The sequence below is a fragment of the Microtus oregoni genome, unplaced genomic scaffold, assembly GCF_018167655.1.
Source record: "Microtus oregoni isolate MIOR12 unplaced genomic scaffold, Mior012 000056F_ref0000123, whole genome shotgun sequence".
Taxonomy (NCBI): domain Eukaryota; kingdom Metazoa; phylum Chordata; class Mammalia; order Rodentia; family Cricetidae; genus Microtus; species Microtus oregoni.
The window spans coordinates 11,814,171-11,829,417 of NW_024543832.1; the positions used below are offsets into that span (position 1 = coordinate 11,814,171).

General features: G+C 39.0%; 1 protein-coding gene across 2 annotated transcripts in view; it reads left to right on the forward strand.

The window, feature by feature from the left end:
• Positions 1–15,247, forward strand: part of Adk (adenosine kinase) — a 386,675-nt gene that overhangs the window by 52,948 nt on the left and 318,480 nt on the right. For both annotated transcript variants that reach the window (XM_041638898.1, XM_041638897.1), the window contains exon 3: positions 12,052–12,105. In XM_041638898.1, the coding sequence (XP_041494832.1) occupies positions 12,052–12,105 (54 nt within the window). The remainder of the gene's footprint in view (positions 1–12,051; positions 12,106–15,247) is intronic.

Genomic DNA, 15,247 nt, shown 5'->3' on the forward strand with positions numbered 1-15,247 from the left:
ACCTCTCAGGAGGCAGAGGCAGGTGGATCTCTGAGTTTGAGGCTAGCCTGGTCTACACAGTTCCATGACAGACAGGGCAACACAGAGAAATCCTGTGTCAAAAATGAAATAAAATAAAATAAAAGGATATTTATTTATTTTTTTGTTTATTTATTGTGTGTCTCTGCTTGCACTTGCACATACCATGGAGTATGCATGGGGGTCAGACCACAGCTTGTGGAGTAGGCTCTCTTTCTACCATGTGCATTTTTGGGACTGATGGAGTCCTCTAGTTTCTGGGCAAGTGCCCTTCCCCACTGAGCCATGTGCCATCTTCTCCCATAGACTCTTATATTCCCACTGCTTCTGTCAGAAAAACCAGATGTTTCATTTGTCTAATAGATGTCAACTTCCAAACTATCTCTGCTGTTTTATTTTTAAAAGTATTTGTATGTATACGTAATCATGGCTTTCTGGAAAAGTCAAAGCACTTTGTAAATTTTCATTTGAAGATTTAGTACACTTGTTAATTTTGAAAATGGACTTCAGTATGAGAAAAGAATCTTTTCAATAAAAGGAAAACTATGGGAAAAGAAAGGAAGAAAATGAAATTCAGTTGATCATTTCTCCCTGCGTGACAGCTCATCTGTCTGCTTTTCTCCGCCCTCTAATTATCTGCTTATCCTTCCTTGGCATTTTCTTCTGGTTTAGCTTTATGAGTAGCAGGTGGTGTTTTATTCCCAAGCTCTCCACCCACGCTCTCAGGAAGAGCCCCTCCGCAGTGTGTGTGATGCATGGATCTTAGACATGTTTTGCTGATAGTTTGAAGGTTCCTCACTTTGCAGGGATGTGGCATCTAGGTGTGGTCCGTTATCCAGAGACAGAGATGAAGCTGAGCAGGGCCAGGCAGGTACTGACTTCAGCATGACTACAGAGAAGTGTTATCAGTATTTTAAATGTTAGCATTATTTGATAGTCCAGTGTGTTATATAAATTATATTCATTTTCATATCATTTCCAGCATTGGAATTGAATTCCATTAAGGAATTTAGAAAGTTATAATTTGTTATATGCAGTTTTTGCAAGTGTAGCTCCAGAAGTGTGATATCACAGCAATGATTTTGCATATAAGCCTGTGCATGTATGCGGAACTAGTGAGAGGTCCTCAGTAAAGGAGGAGATGTCTTACTGTATGTCTGTAGTTGTAAAAGGTAACATTTCTCAAGATCTCATTTCTTGTGGTTGTCATATATGAAATTGTAATTCATCAAGATGTTGCTGTGGTGAGACTACATCTTATTAAATTGTCCAGGCTGGCCTCAATTAGTGATCCTCTTGCCTTAGCTTTCTGAGTACTGAGATTATAGGCATGTGCCACCATGTCTGGTTCATGGATTTTAGGGACTATTTAGTGTGGGGAGTGGGAGAGAAGGAGAGAGGAAGGGACAGAGGGAGAAGTGCAATGGGCATGCTCAGCTTTCAGGAGTTGATGCTCTGTGTTTGCCATGTGGGCCCTGGCATTGAACTTGGGTGCTTACGCTTGGTGGCAAGTGTCTTTATCTGCTGAGCTGTCTTGTGTCTACCCTTTTCCCACCTGGAGATTTTGATTTATCTCATCAGAGTCTTAGACTATCTTTCATAGTAGCTCATATCACTAGAGTTACAACGAGCTGAGACTATACAATTATTAACCTTAGTGATAGGTACCTAATATGTTTTGCTTTTGACCTATTTATTTATTAATGTGGTTTATCAGCTCACTGCTACAACTTTGCTGTCATTGTTTTAAATGTGGAGTGATTTTGCTGCAAAGATACCAAAGTTATTATTGCCTGTTTTATTGTACAAATTGGCCTGTGAAGTGTTTTATCATGTTTTTGTTCAAATCCACCTTTGAAAATGTAAATAAAAGTCTTTTAAAAACAAGTCCCACTAAAAGTAATTTTAGAATGAGACTCAGTAAGGAGAAATAGTGAACTTATTAGCGGAAGATGGGAATGAATCTCAGTAGGTCTGTGAGTTCATGCCAAGAGCTTGATGTTTCTATCAGATGCAGCAGAGATGTATAGTGAATAAGGCCTAACAGGGTTCATTATATTCAATAATAGAATGCCAATGGTGACCTCAACTAGACAAATCACAGTACAGTGGTGGATGATAGAAAAGGAATAGGAGGTATAATAGAGAGTGGGACAGTTTGTGAATGTGCCCAAGAGCCCAGCAGTGACATGGTCTGAAATTTCTTCCCATAACATGAATCACTGAGTAGCTGTTTTTTAAAAAAAGAAATAAAAAGTTAAGGTCATGAAGAATGTAGTTCTGTTTTATATATTCAGACTCAAAATCTAGTTGAACACTTTTTCAGATTCTCTAGTTTTATTTCTTATGTGCTTTGCTGATGAAAAGTTAAAACACTGTTTTATAAATCCTATAACTTGTTGTTCTCCTCTCTTTCTCTCTCTCCCTCTCCCTCCCTCTCTCCCTCTTCCCCTCCCTCTGTCCCTCCTTCCCTCCCTCCCTCTCTCTCCCTCTCTTTCTCTCGACAAGGTTTCTCTTTGTAGCTTTGGAACCTGTCCTGGACTTACCCTGTAGACCAGGCTGGCCTTGAACTCACAGAGATCCTCTGCCTCTGCCTCCCTAGTGCTGGGATTAAAGGCGTTCACCACCACTGCCTGGCTTATTGTCATCTTAACTATGTAATTTACTCTTAATATGTCTCTTTATAAGCCTCTTGAATGTCAGTCAAGCAGCAGTCTGCAGATTCTTGTGATGGTTAACACTTTTGCCCTCCCTCCATTTTCTTCCTTTCTCTCACACACATAAGCTGTCTATCTACATATATAGGTGTGTTTGTGTGTGTATACATATACGTATATGTGTGTATTCACATATACATGTGTGTGTGTATATACACATATACATGCACACACATATATGGAGAGAGAGAGTGCACACATGCTCACACTCAGATAAACTGGCTATTGTTTAAGATCATGCCATACCCAAATACCCATACTGTCTATGTGATTGTCTGCAGATACATGCATGGGCTTTGTTGGAAATACGTGTTTCCAACAAAGTATCATTTTTGTTGTTGGTTTTGCTTTTAAAGAAATTTATTAGCTCTATTGTTTTTTTTGGACTTTTTGTTTGTTTTATTTTTAAAGAAATTTTCCTTGTTCAATTCTCTGCTGTGGTTTTCCTGTCTGTAGCAGTGTTTAAATTGTTCTGTTGCACACATAGTTGTGTGTTGTCTTTGTCAGCCTGAGCATGGGCATGGGGCCTCACTTGGGTTCTTTGGACTTCGCCCACAGCCTTTAAAGTTTAAAGAACCTTTTAGGGCTTAATTTCTATGCTACACTCACTGTTTTTGCAGAGGTGAAAGCCTTCGAAGCAGGCTTTATATACCCTGAGAAGAGGTATATATTGTATATGACGGGTTTGATTTGAATAGCAGCCATATGACATGGATAGTTTTAGAGAAATTAAGTAACTTTGCTCAGTTTAAAAATTCTCTGCTGTAAGAACGCAGCCTAATTCAGGCCTTTGACGTTTAATCTCATGTGGATGGTTTTTCACCTTCTGCTTTTGATACACATCCCATTTTCTTTTGCTAAGTTAAAGTAGGAAAAATGTTGAGGAATAATAATGTATCATTTTGTCATATCTGTTTTTAGGGAATATATTTGTGTTTCAATCTCAGAAATGGTTTCAGATTCCATTTTTATTTATTTTTTTTAATTTTTGAGACAGGCTCTCCCTATGTAGATCAGGCTGGCCTCAAACCTCACAGAAATCTGCCTGTCTCTGACTCCCTAGTGCTGGAGTTTAAGGTATGTGCCACCATACCTGGCAGAATATTTTTTAAAATCATGTTGTTTGGCAACGTACAGGGAACAGGTTGAGCTTTGCGTCATTCTCGGAAGAGCATGGTGGGAAGTTGAGTTACAGATTCTGCTAAGTTGGATTTTTCCTTTTAGTTTTTATTAATTTGAAACACTGAGGGCTAGGCAGTGGAGCTGGCTCAGATGGAGAAGGTGCTTGTGCCGTAGGCCTCACAACCTTCCGGAAAGAGAACTGAATCAAGTTGTCCTCTGATTCCAGCCCTTGTGCGAACATAGCATGTTTACGCCTGTATTCACATGCACACATACACACATAAATTAATAGTAAAGAAAACTGAGGGAAGTCAGGTGTGGCACACGGCCTATAACTCAGCACTTGGGAGGCAGAAGCAAGAGCTAAGGAATGAGTGCCAGGCCATCTTGAGCACACAGCCTGAGCCACACAGCAAGACTGCTAAAGCACCCCCTCCACAAACTGAGGGTTTCGAGGTGGAGCTCAGGGGCAGATGACATGTTTAGTATGTGTTTTAGCACCAGTCTCAGGAGCTAAAACCCCAGCAAGCAGCAATGAAATGAAATATTCAGAGACGAAATAGAGTTTATAGTCTAGATGGCTTCTCTATGTTTGTTTATATTTATAATGTATACTTTGCTTACCTTCAAAATGAATTCAAAAGAGTGATTTTAGGTTGTAAAATAAATTGTAGTTACAGGTATATGCTGTTTTTGTGTCCTTTAAAGGTATTTTGTAAATTTTTTCCCATTCTTGCAAATGGCCATAAGGAGTTTGATTTTGATCTTTGAAATGTGTCCAGTTTGCATAGACAAGCAAGCCACTACTCTCTAAAATTTCCTCTGTGATGCATAAGCAAAAGAGTACTCCAGTCTTAAAAGTTAGAATATTATTCTTTTAGGCAGCAAGAATAATAATTCTTGGGTAAGGTTATTTTGCTCTTGTGTATCATGGTTATTTCCCCAACTACACCTGAGTAAAGTTGATGTTTCAGTGAAGACTATAACTCACAAGTACAGATGAGCATCGCTAGACCCCTGTAAATAGATGGACATGCATGTAGGCATAGGAGGTATAAATGGTTTGGTCTGACCCAACAGAGATCCAATTTCTTCCCTCTGGGTAGTCTTTTAAATCATTCTATTTGACAGATGTGTGTTTATTTTGTTTAGTGAAGGGACAGCTCACTCCTGTTAGTGTTAAAGAATAGGTTGGCCTGGTGCAAGATCAGTCATATTATTTAGTGTGGAGTCTTAGGGCCTTCTTAGAGTCCAGGCGACTTGACTTCCAGTCCATGAGCCGTGCATCATGCCTATGTAAAGATGCCTCGATTAAAGCCTCGAGACTGAAACTCCTGAACGTCCCACCATGCCACATTGTTACATATGAATAGTGAGAAAGTCAGATAGTCCAACTCCATGGGGAGGGGACAGTCAAAGTGTCAGACTTGGAATTTCTTAGACTTGTCATATACTTTCTCTTGTGGCTTATTTTGACCAATATCCCCTCATTCTATTTCAGAATTTGAACACAGTAGCTTTCAGTGAATTTCATGAGTGCTTCTAGTAAATTATCTTACCTAAACATGGCTTTAAGAACCTTCCAAGTTTGGAGTTGGTGTCAGAATTGAGAACATTCTTGAGTCTTGTGTTTTATATAAACTACAGACAGAACAGTCTCCTAGGAAGCAGTGCGGAAGTGTCAAGTAATAGAAGAAAAATGACATTAAACAAAATCAGGCAAGATGGGGAAGGAGAAAGTTTTAAGATCTGCTAGAAACATTACCTAGTTAGAAACAGGAGAGGGGGTTGGATAACATCTGCCAAGAGCGTGTCAGTGGTGTTTCCCATCCACTAGTGAGGACTGTGGGACTCAGGCTAACTTACCTCGGAGCAGTTTGCTCAGAGCCAGGCTGCGCTCTACCTGCTGCTGTGGCTACTTCTTCCAGTCCCTTCTGGTTCCTTTCAGGTTCAGTGCTACTTATGAGGAAGGAGCAAAGAGGAGAGATGAGAAGGGGAAGGAACAGATAAAAGCTGCCCTTTTTCCATTCTTATGTGGAGGAAGCCATATTTCCTTTCATACCACTGCCATCTATCATACTACTTAACTTTTTGTTTGCTTGCTGAATTGTGAGGTCCTAAAAGTCAAGAAATGAGTTTGTTAATTCTCTCTCTCTCTCTTTCTCTCTCTCTCTCTCTCTCTCTCTCTCTCTCTCTCTGTGTGTGTGTGTGTGTGTGTGTGTGTGTGTGTCTGTGTGTCTGTGTTTTCCCCAAGACATTTTTTCTTTGTAGCTTTGGAGCCTGTCCTGGAACTCATTTTGTAGATGAGGCTGGCCTTGAACTTAGAGACTGCCTCTGCCTCTCAAGTGCTGGGATTAAAGGCTACCACCGCCGGCTGTTAATTCTCTCTTGTTTAGCAGGGCAAAGAAGGAAAGTGGCATTGGTTAAATGCCTCTTGTATGATGTGTCACATGACTCTAATATCACATGCAGCCACTTCAGATTTTTTAGATTTATATTCCATAAACCTGATTTAATAAACAGATGCTTTCAGGGCTAGAGAGATGGCTCAGAGGTTAAGAACAATGACTGTTCTTCAGGAGGTCCTGAGTTCAATTCCCAGAAACCACATGGTGGCTCACAACCATCTGTAATGAGATCTGGTGCCCTCTTCTGGCCTGCAGGCATACATGGAGGCTGAACACTGTATGCATAATAAATAAATAAATCTTAAAAAAATAAAAATAAACAGATGCTTTCATACATGTTAATTTTTATGATTTTATAACCGAATCAAACTGATGACTTTTTTAGTGAATCCTAATTATCAGTGATTTTATACTCCAATAACCATTTACAAAAAAACACAAGCTTTTTTTTTCTTTTAAAAACTTTGTATTCCTTTTGCTCTTAAATTGTGTTCTACTTTTCCTCATCAGATTTATCCTTATGTAATTCATTTTATATATTAACATATTACATGAATATTGATCACCCTGTTTCAGTAACAAAACTATGTCTGCAGATTTAATTCTAAAGCATCTAGTTATTGTATTCTAATCCTCACATAGTAAAATCATACAAATGTATTAAAGTGTGAATAATTAAATAAAAGAAAATAAAATGATCAGAAATATGTAGCACAAATAATAAGAATCCAGAGACAGATATTGGGGTTGAGGCCGAAAGGTCAGGGAAGCAAAGCAGCCAACCCCTAGAGAGCTCTTACCTCTATGAAATCTTCAGTCTGAAAAGAGTGAGCTTCTGTTTCATCCCGCCTTATAGTAGTCCTCTTTAGTTCTGGGATTAAAGGGGTGCACCACCACCACCACCACCACCACCACCACCACCACCACCTGGGCCTATATGGCTGACTAGTGTGGCAAGCTTTGCACTCCGATCTTCAGGCAAGCTCTATTTGTTAGTTCATAAGCAAAATATCACTATAGAAATACATCTTTTAAGTGAGATGGTGAAACTATTTCTAAAACTTTTTTTTCAGTTGGTTTAGTCTTTTGTGAATAAATGTAGTATTGCAATGAAGTAGTATTAAGGATTGCTGTGTGTCTGTATGGTACTGGGGCTTGAGCCCAGGCTTTTGCCACTGCAGGCAAGTGTTCAATACTAACCTTCCCCTTTAAAACTTTTCTGAGATAGAGCCTCGATCAGTTTGCATGCTTCTGCCTCCTAAGTGGTGAAAATACAGGTGTACCCGTGTACTGGCTGGGCATTCTGCTCCCACTGTTTATTGGATGGTAAAGTAGTTGTCATCAGTGCAGTTATCTGAATGCTATCATAAAAAGGGCACATCAGCTGGTTATTTGATTAAGCTCTTCATTATTCTTGAAAGCAAAACTTAGAAACCACTAGGCTAGCTGATTATAGTCATCAGAGATATGGAATTCTGGGAGGTATACTTTGAAAATCCCTTAAGGCTCTTGCCTCCCCCTCCTCATCCCCTTTAATGCTGGGCATCAAACCTAGGGCTTCTTACAAGTTAGGTGTGATGATTTATATTTATCTTGGTTATGAGGGATTAACTAAATCAGGTTAATTGAGGTGAGCTGTCCCATCCTGAATGTGGTAGCATTCCATGATCTAAAGATATGTACTGCATAAAAAGAAGCTAGCTGAGCTTAAACATCTGCCATTCTGCTTCCTGTCTGTGGATGTAGTGTGAGCAGCAGCCTCACTCATGCCCCTACTGACATCCTTAATCTGATGGACTTCCTCAAATTGTGAGCCAAGTAAGCTCTTTCTTCTGAGGGTTGTTTTGAACGGGTATTTTTACCACGGCAATGAGGAAAGTAACTAAGACACTGGGAAAAGGGTTTCCTATGGAGCTGGATTACACACATTATTGGTCTTGTCTCAGAGGCATCTCGTTTGCCTGAATAGTTCACAAAGTGTTGGGGAAGAGTTGATTTGTTAAGTTCAGTATGGCTATGTCCAATGGTTTTTCTTGATTGATTGTTATAAACAGCTATGAATAAACATTTATTTAAAAATGCCCATTTTAAGGACGTTGTCTGATTTCCACGCTTTTTGACAAAGCTTGTTTTCCCTGTCAGACTAATCAGATTTGCTCTTACAATAGAAAGAGTCTGACTTCATTTTTATTATTTATGTTTCTGTGTATCTGACTTATGCAAATGTGTGTGTAGAAGCCTGAAGAAGCAAGCAAAAGGCGGCCTCTTGATCCCTTGGAGCTGGAGTAACTATATTTGTGAGCCGTCTTACATGGTTGCTGGGATCCAGACTCCGGCCCACAGGACAGAGCAACAAGTATTCTTAACCAGGCAGCCTTCTCTCCAGCCTGACATTATTTCTCAGTTAAAAGAGATGTGATCATTTCCATGCTCCTATAATGACTTCCTTTGCTCCCTCTTCCCCCTTTCCCTCCTGTCTCTTCCTTCCTCTCATTTTCTCTCTTTCCCTTTTTCTCCTGAATTGAGAGTTTCACCATGTTGCTCAGGCTGTTTTTTTTTTTTTTTTTTTTTTTTTGGTTTTTCGAGACAGGGTTTCTCTGTGGTTTTGGAGCCTGTCCTGGAACTAGCTCTTGTATACCAGGCTGGTCTCGAACTCACAAAGATCCGCCTGCCTCTGCCTCCCGAGTGCTGGGATTAAAGGTGTGCGCCACCATTGCCCACACTCTCAGGCTGTTTTTTAAAATAATTTATTTAAATTAATTTTTTGTGCTTTGGTGTGAAGGTGTCAGATTCCCAGGAACTAGAGTCTGTAACTCTATATAACAGTTGTGAACTGCCATGTGGGTGCTGAGAATTGAACCTGGGTTCTCTAGAAGTGCAGCCAATGCTCTTAACTGCTGAGTCATCTCTCCAGCCCTGCCCAGGCTGTTTTAAACCCTTCACCTTAAATTACTCTTTTCTTTGAGCATCATGAGTAACTGGGATTATAACTCTGGTTTCCTGATACATGCTGTCTCTGTTTCTAACCCCGGGCTTCCCACATGCTAGGCGAGTACTCTATCATATCCCTGTGACAGTTAATACTGATTTTCAACCTGGTAGAATTTAGAATTACTTAGGAGACAAGCCCCTGGGCGCCCCTGGAAGAGATGTTCTCCCTCAGGTTAATACCCACCTTGACTGTGGTGGATTCCAGCCTAGAGTGAATGAAAGAGAGATCCTAAGTTTCCTGCTTACTAACTGTGGTTACAATGTTGCCAACAGCTTCTAGCTCTGCCAGCAGGACTTCCCTGCCATGGTAAACGATACATACCCTCAAATGTGAGTCCAAACACAACTTTTCTCCCTTAGGTTTCTTTTTTCAGAGCATCTTTCACAGCATCAGGAAGGGTAACTGAGAACCCCTATGGCCTGTCTTCTGATATTTAATTCTTGTTCAGTAGAAGAGAGAGCCAGGAGCCTAGTTTGAAGCTGTTGCCTGGGACAAATAAGTCTGTTTATGTTTTGAAACTCTCTGAGCTTTGTTTAGTAGGACTTTTCTGAAAAGTAATACATTTTTTATTAAACACAACACAGACAAACTTTTTAGATGAGAATCGTCAATTTCTTTTCCACTGTTGTAGGTATCTGAATATAAAACATTATAACCAGAGTTCCTTGTTTCTTACTTATAACTGTATTTTTTACAGAAATATTGTAACAGAAGGATCTATAGTTAGCTTGTAGTGAATTGAATTTTTCTTAAAAATGTCTTTTATGTATGAGTGCTCTGTCAGCATGGATGCCTGCACTCCAGAAGAGGGCATCAGATTCCATTATAGATGGCTGTGAGCCACCATGTGGTTGCTGGGAACTGAACTCAGGACTATGAAAGAACAATCAGTTCTCTTAACTGTTAAGCCATCTCTCAAGCCCCTAGTTTGTAGTGCTTTAACAAATCCTCTGCCCCTCCTAGACAAGGTTTCTCTGTAGACCAGAATGGCCTAGAAATCACAGAGATCTGCTACCACCGCCCCGCCGAAATTCTTTATGACCTAAATATTATGGACTGTACTTTGTTTAGAACCTCAGAGTTGATTTTTTTTTTTTAATTTTAAAGCCAGGGCTGTATAATACAGGTCCATTCAGAACAAACAGGTCCAGTGGATAATAGTACTTGTTTATGAAAGAGAAAGGGGAAAAAAACTACATTTCTTTTCTGCTTAGACCCCTGTTCCCTTGTTATGGAGATAGAGAAAACATAAAACATAACAGACTTGAATAGTGGATATGATAACCTGGAAGTCGTTGGTTGTCTGTTTCTCTGAAGACTTCAGAAGAAAAGTCTTTTTATCTTCAGCAGTACAAATGAAAGATACCCGTTATACCATTTTTAGCAACCTATGGTTTTGTTGATAGGAAAACCAAGATAAAGGAGTGAAGCTCCTGTCTGTGGTCAGCAAATGGCTGAATTGAAAATTTCTGCTCAGTGGTGGATTGCTTGCTGTGCAAGTGTGAGGACTTGATTTTTTGATCATTGTACCCAGATAATAAGCTGACTTTAGTCTCATGACCACTTATAAAGCCAGGCCTGTGGATACTGCAGATAGGAGGATCTCTGGGATACACTTGCTGCCAGACTAGCCAAAAACCTCTAGCCCCAAGTTCAGGGATAGTCTATGCCTCAAAGGAATAAGATAGAGAATAATAGAGGAAGATAGTTAGCACCCTCCCTGGCCACTTGATGTGTGTACAGGCATGCACACTCAGGCACATACGTACATTTAACAGCTTCCCCAACACACCTACTAACAACAGCAACAAAAACCATCAGCCAGGCCTGGTAAGGAAGGATCATAATTCTAGGTTCTCGGGAGGCTGAGACAAGTATGCTGCAAGTTCCAGGTTTGCCTGGGCTACACAGTAGGTTTAAGGCTAGCCTAGGCAACTCTGTGAGAACCTTTCTGATAGTGAAAGGGGAAAAGTGGGCACTTGTTTAGCTTGTATGTGGATATTTGTGTTTGGGGAGCGATGGGAGTCGGTATGAAAACTTATGCCGCTCTTATTTAGTACATAGCTTGGTACATTGTTGGGTTAGGCTGCTTGTTCGTTTCCCGACCGCCCAGACTTGAAATAATTACACAGAAACTATATTTTTTAAATCACTGCTTGGCCAATCAATTAAAGCATATTGCTAGCTAGCTCTTATATCTTAAATTAACCCATTTCTATTATTTTATATTTTACTACGAGACTCATGGCCTACATCTGGTGGCTCACATCTTTCTCTTCTGGCTGCTACATGACTTCTCCTTGACTCCACTTTCTTTCTCCCAGCATTCAGTTTAGTTTTCCCACCCTATTACAGCCAACATTTTCTTTATTCATTAACCAATAAAAGCAACACATATACAAAAGGACTTCTTTTGGTAAATTTGGTAAATTTTTGTGAGCTTTAAAAACTTTAGCACTGGACTTAGTAGTTGAATTTGAAACTGAAGAGAGTACAGCTACATGTGATTCACTGCAGAGGAGTATCAAAGATGTTGTGTTTCAGTACCCAGTCAGACTGATGTCTCCAAGCCTGCCCTGGGGAGGTGTCAGAGGCAGTGACTAATACAGTAAAGAGCCAGCTGCTTGGACATTGTTGATGTTTTGTCAGTTATGGCAGAGACATACACAGTGTTCTACTGCTCAGAACCCCACAGATTGTACACTCCGATTTGATTGGAGGACATACAGTCAAATGAATCTTGAGGCAAATATGTTTGTATGATTATGACCAGTGTATTGTTTCTGTGTTGCAGGTATTCTCTGAAGCCAAATGATCAGATCTTGGCTGAAGACAAGCACAAGGAATTGTAAGTTCATCAAACCTCAGTTGTACATGCTCTATGAAATAGATGTATGTAAGCTACTTGATTTAAAAATTATACACAACGTATGGCTGTAATCATAGTGGATTAGGGTAATTTGTACTGTATAATTTGTGTTATATCAAATGAACCTCGGAATAATTGTTTGTGATACTCACTGAAATATGTCACACTGTATTTGATTTTCCAGATTACATGTGTATTTGGAAATACATTATTTCTTTTTCTTTCCTGGGATAAAAAATGAAATTTATGGTTAATTTTGTAGTTTTATTCAGGTGTTTTTTCTAGCACTTGCTAAAGATGAAGAAATATTTTATTTCTTTTATACCTTTATACAGAAGTAAACACCTGTTTATTGTTTAGAATAAGTATTTCAAACATGAAGCTTGAAAGATGAACATTTTTAAATTTTTAGTGTATTTCTTGTAGACTTCTTCTTTTTTTAACTTTTGAGAAATAACCATGGAATTCTGGGATATTTTCTTTGACATTTTTCTACTGGAACATGGTATTTTAAAGATTACCACCTGACATGGACTGTCAGCATTTTAGTTACAAATAATCTGTTTGGGAAATTTGGAACTTGTGTCAGTCTTTTAAATAGAATTGTCTAAAGACAGAAGCTTTAAACATTTTATATGGTTCTATTTTGTTTTAGCTGGTCTCTTTTCTCCATTGTTCAGTAAGTAAATGTTGGTAATATTGAATATTATATAAACAGCCAACATCAGTACTGTAAAAGGAAGAATTAGAGGACTTGAATTCCAGTATATCCTTAGGTTACACCTTATTACTTTGCATATTAATTAAATCCCTATCACATTTATAATTATTGATTCTCTAAAGTACCTTGAAAATTTTCTTTGTATATTAGATACACTTTAATGTTAAACATTTTATGAATTAACTAGCTAGTTATCGCTATGTACCCTGACGACTTTTGAACTCAGGATAACCCTCTGCCTGCCAGTGCTGGAATTTTGGATTACAGAAGAGAGACACAACACCCTTCATATCTAACTCAGATACATCTTGATTTACTTAATTTGGTCTTCATTTGTATACACAGCATATACGCAGTATGTACTGTTGCTGTGTAACTATGGAAATATTAAGCATAGAGTATACATTCACCCACATACTCACATTTGGATTTCCTCATTAGGATTTTATTGTACTTTTTTTTTAAAATCACTTTCATATTTTGTCTTCATTTCATTCATTAATTTGTATATTTATTTATTTCAAAGTAAGTTTCAGATGTTAGAATACTTCCATCTAATAGTTAAGAGGTTTTTTTTGGGGTTTTTTTTTTTAGATGTGGTTAGCCCTGTGTAACAGCCCTAATTGTCCTGAAAATTGCTCTGTAGACCAGGCTGACCTGCAACTCACAGAGATCCACCTGCCTCTGCCTCTTGAGTGCTGGAATTAAAGGCGTGCACTACCAACGCCTGGCCTCTTCTAAAAATAAAAAATGCTAAAATTTTGAATAAGTGAAATCATAAGTGTGACTTAGATTTTTAATAAGGTCTTTTTAAATTTCGCTTCTTTGTTTCTTTTTCTTCTTCCCTGTCTCCCTCTTTTGGCATAGACTTTTACTATGTAGCCCTGGCTGTATTGGAACTCTCTTTGCATACTACCATGCTGGCCCTAAACTCACAGAGATCCTCCTGCCTCTGCCTCTTGAGTGCTGGCATGATAGCCATGCACTACTGTGACTGTCAGTTTGTTTTGAGGTAGATCACTATTGTTGCCTGCATCATTTAATTCCCTTTTTATTATTGATTAGCATGGGTTCAGACAGGGTTTCTTGTGTAGCCCCGGCTAGCCTGGATAGGATGACATTTTCATCTGAATAGTTTATCTGTTCTTTATTGATTAGTATTGGCAGTTGGGTGACTTTGTCTAGTTTCTGTCATGTAGTTTTTTTGACCTCTGCCCTGACAAACCTCCCAATTGAATATGAATAGAATCTTGTATTAAAATTCATTATTAGCTCTTCATGAAAGATGTTCATAAATAATCTCATTTTTGTCTTCAAAATTGAAATAGAATTCTCACTGAGGAGATAGAGATGCAAATCACTCTGGTTTTGTCATTGCACATTGTGAGCATGTTTTGGACTGCTGAATTCTACTGTGTCCTATAGTTGTGAATATTTTTTACCTATTAAAAGGCTCAAATCCCTTTGTGCTCAAGACTAAGACTTTTACAATATATGAGATATAGATATAAAGCAAATTTTATGGCTAAGAAGACAGCCCAGTGAGTAAAGAGCTTGCTGAGCCAGCATGAGCACCTGGGTGTGAATCCTGAGAACATACGAAGACAAGTACCTTGTGTACTTGTAGCCCCAGTGTTCCGGCAGTGAGATGTAAGATGTAGAGGGAAGAGTGCCCCAAAGCTTGTGGGGCAGTAAGATTGTTCTGCTCAGTGGCAAACCCAAAGAGAGACTGCTTAAAATAAGATGGGACAGGATGGCCTGCACCTGAGGTTGTCCTCTGACCTCCACATATTTGCTGTGGTATATAGACACTTGCACTTAACATACATGTAAAGTACATACGTACACACATACATGAAAACAAAAACCCCAAATATAATTATCTAATTGATGATGTACATATTATTGTCATAAAACACTATTATTGATTTTTTTTTTCAAGACAGGGTTTCTCTGTGGTTTTGGAGCCTGTCCTGGAACTAGCTCTTGTAGACCAGGCTGGTCTCGAACTCACAGAGATCCGCCTGCCTCTGCCTCCCAAGTGCTGGGATTAAAGGTGTGCACCACTATCGCCCGGCCTATTATTGGTTGTTATATTCAAAATAATGAGCTCATTATGATATTGTTAAAGGAAAACCTGTGGATACCATCATATATACTTACATCATATGTACTTACAGTGTGCCCTGATGCAGTGTATACAAAAGAGCTGCCAGTATACTGATAGTTGGTATTGCTTTACATGGAGTAACTATGTTTTTTATTAAAAAGTCTTAATTCCCAAATCCGATGAATCAGATTCCATAAACAGTCACTCTTGCTTCATGGTCACCCTCCCCAACCTCTTGCTGGAAAATCCACTTGTCACACAGGGAAAATTGCTCAGCAGTGACATCTGTT